This window comes from Cydia fagiglandana, chromosome 23 (genome assembly GCF_963556715.1).
Source record: "Cydia fagiglandana chromosome 23, ilCydFagi1.1, whole genome shotgun sequence".
Taxonomy (NCBI): Eukaryota; Metazoa; Arthropoda; class Insecta; order Lepidoptera; family Tortricidae; genus Cydia; species Cydia fagiglandana.
Window position 1 is genome coordinate 6604927 of NC_085954.1, and position 9216 is coordinate 6614142.

Below are 9216 nucleotides of genomic sequence, written 5' to 3' on the forward strand. Positions count from 1 at the left end.
CTTGAAATTTACTCCAACGAGGGACGTAAATATTAAATGAAACAATCGTCAACAGTTGAGAACATTGATAATCCCTAATGTTATCGAGAACTTTTTAAGTAGAAGCTTGCATGGGCATTTTCTCATTAGTTTCCAGAAATCATCGAAAGTTTTGATAATGTTTTGAAACTTGGACATACTTAGGCCAGTTTTTAACCGATTTCTTTACCCATACGAATGAGATTCTGTATTCGGCCGTGGCTATGTTTTAATAACATATATTTTTGTGTTTGTTTCAGATATTAACATATTGATCTCAGAGCAAAAATCATGAAGGTAATTCATAAAATTCATAATAAAAATTGTAAATTCACTTTAAGTAACTTTAACTAAATTTAACAACAACAATAGTTATTTTACTTTGAGGGTACCTAAGTAGCTGCTGAAAAATATCTACTGCTAAAAAAGTTACTATAGAACCTAATTGAATTCTGCTAGTACCTACACCATGATAAGGTACCTACTACCTACCTATATAGTTAAACGTCACTAATTTCGATAACCTACCAATGGTTGCCACCATGCAATGACCCAGTTTACTCCAGCACTTTTTTCCGTGTTTAATATCCAACAAGTTGTCATCAACCATTTGTATTTAACTGTACATTTTTGTATTTTTCAGGCGTTCGTTCCTTTAATTTGTTTATTGTCCCTGGCGGCCGCCGAACCTCCTCTTGGGTAAGTTGATTAAAATAACTGCCGTGAATCGGGGTGAATAGGGACAAAACTGGGGTGATTTGGAAGGCGCGCGAACTCGCATGCGATTTTAGTTACATTGCGGACTGTTGGTTAAATGGGTACGTCCAATTCAACCCACCGATCAAAAGCCACAGTGTAATGAAACTCGCATGCAAACATCATCAAACATCAAACATCAACATTTATTCAGCAAATAGGCCACAAGGGCACTTTTACACGTCAACATTGAATTTACACAAAAGCAAAAATAATAACATCAACAATTTTATAAAATAAAACTAACAATTCAATCTAACGTATTACAATTACTAAGAGATGTATATGGTCTCTTAATGTCGAATTACATACAAAATACAGATAAAAAAACACACAAAAAAATCTATAATATTTAGAGGTGTAAATGTCTCTAGGTGTCAGAACGTGTGCGAGTTCTCACATCGTCTAAATCAGCGGTATAGATAGTACAGTGGTTGATACAATTACATGGCCAATTATAAACCTTATTGATAACGTCCCCAAATGTTCAGTTAAGTGTAAATACTGTTGTACATTATAGTCTTACGAGTATTTTTTCGTATTGAGCATAAATTATCATCAATTGCTTTCGTATTGTTGGAAAAATACTTAACTGGTTACTAATTCAAACATTACCCTCCTTCTGACGCAGTCAGGTAAAAAATAATAAATTAAAAGTATAAGTATGCCATTGTACATAATTATGTAGAGTTGTGACTCTACATAATTATCCTGACTCTACATTATTACACCAAGTCAATGCCTACAGCTCAGGTGGAGTCTAGTTCAGATAGCAATTACAACACATATATGCAAAATACGTAAAAAATTAACTACCTAACTAATTTTACAATTAATTCCAGCGACGGTTACGCCGCGGCTCGATCAGGCCATGACCACGGACACTCCCACGGTTCCAACCTCGGCCGTTCTCTCTCCACTGAATACGGACCCCCTGGGGCCTCAAGTCGGTCCCTATCCCAAGAATACGGGGCACCCAGCGCTAGAGGTCTCAGCCAAGAGTACGGCGCGCCAAGCGCCAGGGGTCTCTCTCAAGAATACGGGGCACCTAGTGCTCGAGGTCTCTCACAGGAATATGGAGCGCCAAGTGCTAGGGGACTCTCTCAAGAGTACGGAGCTCCAAGCGCCAGGGGACTATCGCAAGAATATGGTGCCCCTAGTGCCAGAGGACTTTCACAAGAGTACGGTGCCCCCAGCGCTAGAGGATTGTCTCAAGAATATGGAGTTCCCAGTGCCCGAAACCCTTCTGAAGAATACGGAGCCCCAAGCGCTCACGGCTTATCCTCTACCTACGGCGCTCCTTCCCAAGACTTCTCCCGTGGACTCTCTCAGGAATACGGAGCTCCTGGACTAAGAAATGCACCTTCAGACTCTTATGGCGCACCTGGCTATAGAAATACCCCTTCGGATTCTTATGGAGCACCCCTGTCTTCTGGTCTTCAAGATTTCCGATCAGCTCCTTCTGAGGCATATGGTGCTCCGTCTGCTAGAAGTTTTGGGTCTCCGTCTCAGAAATATGGCGCTCCTGCTCGTAACTCTTTCCGATCAAACTCGTTATCTCAAGAATATGGCGCTCCTTCCACCCGATCTCAAGGTTTCTCTGGCAGAAACTCTTTCAAATCCACTAAAGGCCGTTCTGGTTACTCTAGCCCTTCGTCTACATACGGTGCTCCTAGTGGAAGGTCTTCTGACTCTTATTCCCAAGGGCATAAGGCTGGTTCTTCGTTCGCAAGCGCCCGTTTGTCGGATACCTATGGAGCGCCCGATGCAAGGAGTCTCTCGGATACCTATGGAGCGCCTGCTTCAAGGAGTCTCTCGGATACCTATGGAGCGCCCGCTGCAAGAAGTCTTTCGGATACTTATGGAGCACCGAACAGCAGATCTGCGGGATTGAAGACTAATGCTTTTGCTTCGTCTTTCGCTTCTGCCAGGTTCGTACAGTGCCAGGTTCCAATAACACCTCTTCAATGTCACTCGTACTAGCTGCTACCTAATTATGCAAAATTTAACCCTATTACTTTGAAATAAAGTGCAATATCAGGTGGGAAATATATTCCCTCTGCCTTATAAAGGCTTAACTCACCATCGGTGGATCTTATGCATTAGCCAATTTACGAGTTTTCAGTTAAATCTTAACCTGGTCTAGTACCTATAGTTGACTCTACCTGATGATTTCAACGGCTCTAAACTCGATCGATATTATGTCATTTAATATTTTTTTCGTTCACCTTTAGCTATTCAATTCTAAGGTACATATTAAGATTTATCATCTTACCGCAGCCTACTTAATCTTCTTTTTTTCTTGAGTTAAAGTAATTTCTTGACATTTATATTCTTCCCATTGATCTCATATCTAAATAACTATTCTATGCTTTATTACATCATCTCGTTTCAGATCCCCCTCCTCCAAATACGGCGCCCCTTCCCCCTTCGACGCCATGCCGTCCGAACAATACGGCGTTCCTGAGCAGTACGACTCTCTCTCCAGTCAGGGCTACGGGTACGCCAGGGGCGCTCTTGATGAGCTGAACCAGGTTCGTAAACTCTTCTGGTACCGTAAAACGGGGTGAGTAGGTTTCGCGGGGAGAGTTGGGTTACGAAGGTTTGAGAGGGGGGTGAGAAGGGATTTTAAGTGCTACAAAAATAATGTATTCCAATTTAAAATGGGGCTATAGTAATACGCATAATAAAAAAAATCGATCCAACAATCTTCCAAAATCACCTTTGTATGAAAAACCCTCTCACCCCAAATACGAGGCACTACGGGGTGACGTGGGTTTTCCTCTTTATCGTCAAAGTTATGAAATGGAACTACCCAAAATAAAATAAAAACGTCCGAACCACTTATTATATACACCATTCAGTTTTCACATGTAAAAATAAAAATGTATCGAGGCAACTCACCCCATTTTACGGTAACTAATTTAATACTAAAATCGTCAAAACAAGATAACCAAAATTCGAACAGCAACTTCTGTTGTGGGTTGATTTAATAATGTTATTATGAGCCTGTTGTGTCCCACTGCTGGGCAAAGGCCTCTCTTAAACATTCAAAGCGGTGTAGTAAACGGTGCCAAAAGTTGTTAGTAGACATCAGTAGTTCGCGTTGTTTTTAAACAAGGTTACTTACAATCTGAAGAAAAAGTCGTAACATAAACTGTCGTAACAAGTACTATAGCAATACATAAGCCTACTTAAGTACTTACTTTATTGAGGAGTAAAATTATATGAGAAAGTATGACAAATAGTTAAAAATACTCCTCATGTGACTTCGCTGTGTTTAAGCTTTGTATGTATTATAAGCACATACTATGTTATTCCAGGAGCCAGCGAACTACGACTTTGCTTACAAAGTGAACGACTTAGAATCTGGCAGCGACTTCGGGCATTCGGAAACCAGGCAGGAGAACCGCGCTGAAGGCAGCTACTTCGTCGTGTTACCTGACGGCACCAAGCAGGTAAGAAACTATAGTACAAAGTGAAGGACTTTGAATCTGGCAGCGACTTAGGACAGAAACCAGGCAAGAGAACCGCGCTGAAGGCAGCTACTTCGTCGTCTTACCTGATGGCACCAAGCAGGTAAGAAACTATAGTACAAAGTGAAGGACTTTGAATCTGGCAGCGACTTCGGGCAGAAACCAGGCAAGAGAACCGCGCTGAAGGCAGCTACTTCGTCGTCTTACCTGATGGCACCAAGCAGGTAAGAAACTATAGTACAAAGTGAAGGACTTTGAATCTGGCAGCGACTTCGGGCAGAAACCAGGCAGGAGAACCGCGCTGAAGGCAGCTACTTCGTCGTCTTACCTGATGGCACCAAGCAGGTAAGAAACTATAGTACAAAGTGAAGGACTTTGAATCTGGCAGCGACTTAGGACAGAAACCAGACAAGAGAACCGCGCTGAAGGCAGCTACTTCGTCGTCTTACCTGATGGCACCAAGCAGGTAAGAAACTATAGTACAAAGTGAAGGACTTTGAATCTGGCAGCGACTTAGGGCAGAAACCAGGCAAGAGAACCGCGCTGAAGGCAGCTACTTCGTCGTGTTACCTTGTAAGAAACTATAGTACAAAGTGAAGGAATTTGAATCTGGCAGCGACTTAGGGCAGAAACCAGGCAGGAGAACCGCGCTGAAGGCAGCTACTTCGTCGTCTTGCCTGATGGCACAAAGCAGGTAAGAAACTATAGTACAACTCATCTGTGGCAAGATTAGTAACTTAAATAAAGCGTAAAAATTTTAAAGTATTTTCTGGATCTTGCTGCATACGGGATCAACTCTCATATGAAAATCGTCACTACTTTGAAAAAGTGTTACTTACTATCTCACACTGCTACTTAAAGTTACGCAGTATGCATACAGATGCATCCCATATATTAGTTAGGTAAGGTAAAAGTACTAGTGCTCGACATGCTAATGCCCAATAGATGACACCTTGCTGTCACCTCTATTGACAATGACTTAAGTTTCCAGATGACATGTACTGGGACCGCGTCGAGCACCAGTACGTTTACTTTACCTACTACATTTTTCAATGTTAGTTACGAAATGAGCTATTTAGCAAAATTTGCGATGCCTTAGCCTATTTTGTGCAGCGGTGTTGCCTATCCTTTAACTATGTGCGGCAAAAATATGTAATTAAAATTTTATTATGAGTCTAATAATAAGGGGGAGGCCTATGTTCAGCAGTGGACGTCTTATGGCTGAGATGATGATGAGTCTAATAATATTGCAATTCCTCAGGTGGTAGAATACGAGGCCGACGAGCGTGGCTTCAAGCCCCGCATCTCCGTGGAGCCGGCAGCAGGCTACGACGACAACGCCAACAACATCGGTCGCTCCGGCGATGGACCTTATTAACAACCACATAAAGACCATTTTACTATACCGCAAACCGAACAGGACCGAGGTCATATCACTATCTCTCTCACTTTTACCAAGCGTGAAAGAGAAGTTTTACGATCGCGGTCGTCAGTTTGGTTTGCGGATAGTCGCTTTGGCTCCGGATCGGAATGCGTTACCATGGTTGCTCAAAGTTCAGTTTTAAAAGTCGGTTCCAATTTTAAACGAGTTTAGAAGGACGAGATTCAGCGAGGCCGTATAATATGTTAGACGGCAAAAATACCTATTACAAGTTACATCAGGACTCAGTATCGTTTCCGAAATTAAAAATTAATTGTTAACGGGATTTTAAAATTGGTATCGCTTTAGTGTTTTTGTTTGCAATTTTTGTTACGAACTTTACGAACGACTAGCAGAATACTCATTTATTTATTATTTTTATAGCAAATTGAAAAAAAAATGTATAAAAAAAGTACCTCATAGTTTGTAAGTGGCTTGTGATGTAGTGATAATTTAGTGCAAATAAATTTTTATGACGTTATTTTATACTTTTAATTTCGTTCGTACATCAAAATTAAACCTAAACCCCTAAGGCCCACTTGCACCATTCCACTAGTCCGGGGTTAACCGGATAAACATGGAGTTACCATGGTTACCAGTACAATTTGACACTGAGTTAACGGTTTAACCGCATAACCCCGGGTTAGTGAGATGGTGCAAGTGGGCCTAATACGAGTAACCGTCTCTTTAGTTTAATTAATTCACTGATAAATTCGTTTTTCCTTGCCTTCTTTCCTCCCTTCAGTAAACAAATAGCGTGCCTAGTAGCCTAGAAGAAAAAATATATACTTATTTAGGCACTTATAGTCTATAATGTTTGCTGTTTGACATTTTGTTGTTTGCAAATAGGTACGTGAAAGCACGTTCTATTTTTAGGGTTCCGTACCCAAAGGGTAAAACGGGACCCTATTACTAAGACTTCGCTGTCCGTCCGTCCGTCCGTCCGTCCGTCCGTCCGTCCGTCCGTCTGTCTGTCACCAGGCTGTATCTCACGAACCGTGATAGCTAGACAGTTGAAATTTTCACAGATGATGTATTTCTGTTGCCGCTATAACAACAAATACTAAAAACAGAATAAAATAAAGATTTAAATGGGGCTCCCATACAACAAACGTGATTTTTGACCAAAGTTGAGCAACGTCGGGAGGGGTCAGTACTTGGATGGGTGACCGTTTTATTTTTGCTTTTTTTTGTTTTTTTTTTTTTTGCTTTATGGTACGGAACCCTTCGTGCGCGAGTCAGACTCGCACTTGCCCGGTTTTCCTTGCCTTCTTTCCTCCCTTCAGTAAACAAATAGCGTGCCTAGTAGCCTAGAAGAAAAAATACAAACTTATTTAGGCACTTATAGTCTATAATGTTTGCTGTTTGACATTTTGATGTTTGCAAATAGGTACGTGAAAGCACGTTCTATTTTTTCGGATATTTCTTTCGAATATTAGAATGTCGGATAATTCCGAAATTCAGATGAAAATGACCCTTAATTCCATCATAATAAAAGTCTCTTTTCGGAATTATCCGACAGTTTTCGACATTCGGAATTACCCGAGTAAACCTTAAATGGTGCCCGACGCGGTCCCAGTACATGTCATCTTGAAACATAAGTCATTGTCAATAGAGATGACAGCAAGGTGTCATCTATTGGGCATTAGCATGTCGAGTACGAGTACGTTTACCTTACCTTAAATAAAACTTATCGATAGTATCATTATCATTAGACCAAAATAAAAAGTATTTCATCAATACCTAAATAATAGAATACATGTTTACGGATCTATCAATACTGGGCTATAACCGCGAAAATCGAAGTTCGCAAATTGCGAGCATTTTTCTCTGTCACTTTAATTACGCCATCATTGGAGTAAAAGAGAAAGATCCCCGCAATTTGCGATTTTCTGTTTTCGCGGTAGCCGCTCAGATCTACGTACATGTGTAATGTACCTATTTATATGTATTATCAAAGATGGTGGCGGCGCGTCAAACATCCATAGGCAAGCCGGGGCTAATTTGGCTTACATATTTCCTTTACAACTCTGCTCAAACGGCCAAAAACAGGCAAGCCGGTGGGAATCGGCTTTTATGAACGCGCCGCCACTGCTCCGTACACCCTTTGGTATTTATGAGATTGGTACCTACTTACAGTGGCGTAGCTAGCATGGGTGGCACCCGGTGCGGAAATTGTGGGTGTCACCCCAAAATTCAATCAAAATTGTTAAATTTATTTAAAAAGACTAATTGTAATTTTTGTTAAATAGCTCAAGATTTACTCCATCGCTTTCATTTTACGAATTTTTATAGGTGGCACTACTGATTTAATTGTTCACGGTCGGGTGTCACCCCTAAATGGGTGACACCCGGGGCGGACCGCCCCCGCCGCCCCCCCTAGCTATGCCACTGCCTACATATGTGACGTCCCACGGGTAAAGGTACCTTATGGGGGTTGGCGCTTACGCTATTATTAACACCGCTCCAATATTATTGCGGCGCCATGCGACGTAAGCGCCGGCCGCCATTAGGTACTTTTTTCCGTGGAACGTCACATATAGGCAACTTTTTTAACCGACCACAATTTGTATTTGTGGTTTATTAACATGTCGCGCTACAGACTATAAAATACGTGACTTAAGTCATAAAATTACTTTATAAACAGTTTATTCTTTAAGCTGGCGCGTATTTCTCGCAACGAATCGCCCTGGCGGTTCAGCGAGGAAACGCCGCCAGCGTCATGGGTACAAGTCACCTGCAACAATATGTTACTATTCGAAGGCCGCAAAAATATGTGACACGCTCGTATGGCTCTACAAATAAGATCGTGTCAGATATATTTGCGGCCTTCGTTGTGTAAGATATTATTGCAGGTGACTGTACCATGCCACAGGCGGACCTACTAGAGGGGGCATTCTTTTTATAATTAGGTTTTTTTTATAGGTAAGTTTCTTTTATTTTAGTATTAATTTTATTTTGTTTGTAGTTTTAGTTTATTTTAATAAGTTATTTTATATTCAATATGTTACACATTGTATTGTTTGAAATTAAATTGTTTATTCTTAAAATGGTATATATATCTCGTTTGTTGACTAAGTAAATACATATATATATGCTAACAAAGTAAGTAAGTAAAATCGACTTAGTTTACAAGGAAGTTAATCGTAGGTAATTGATCAAATTGTGTACCTACTGATTAATAGTTATTTGTTTTACAAGGGGGCAAAGTTGTTGTTTAACCGCTCGTGCTAATATTGATACCCGAGCAAGCGAAAGATTCCAAAATTGAACCACGAGCGTAGCGAGTGGTTCGAAAAATTGAATCTTGAGCGTTGCGAGGGTTTCAAAGCACGAGGGTTAAACAAAATTTGCCCCCGAGTGAAAAACAAAATTTTTCACCACACCAACTGGAAGCAAATATTAAATGTAAAATATCAAACAAAATCAAACCAAATCAAATCCAAATGAATGTTATTAAATATTTATCATCCAAAATCATCATTTCTACCAGCAAACATAAGAAAACAACTCAAAATTTGCATTTGATTACTTTGCCTCAAGTCA

At 40.6% G+C, this 9216-nt stretch overlaps 1 protein-coding gene across 1 annotated transcript; it reads left to right on the plus strand.

Annotated features, from left to right (window-relative positions):
* The first annotated feature begins 309 nt into the window (after positions 1–309).
* On the plus strand, positions 310–6151 carry LOC134675750 (pro-resilin-like). Its single transcript, XM_063534059.1, has 6 exons — positions 310–315; positions 662–717; positions 1617–2705; positions 3170–3308; positions 4098–4232; positions 5512–6151. The coding sequence occupies exons 1-6, from the start codon at positions 310–312 to the stop codon at positions 5626–5628; spliced, it is 1542 nt and encodes a 513-aa protein (XP_063390129.1). The 3' UTR covers positions 5629–6151.
* Positions 6152–9216: the final 3065 nt, after the last annotated feature.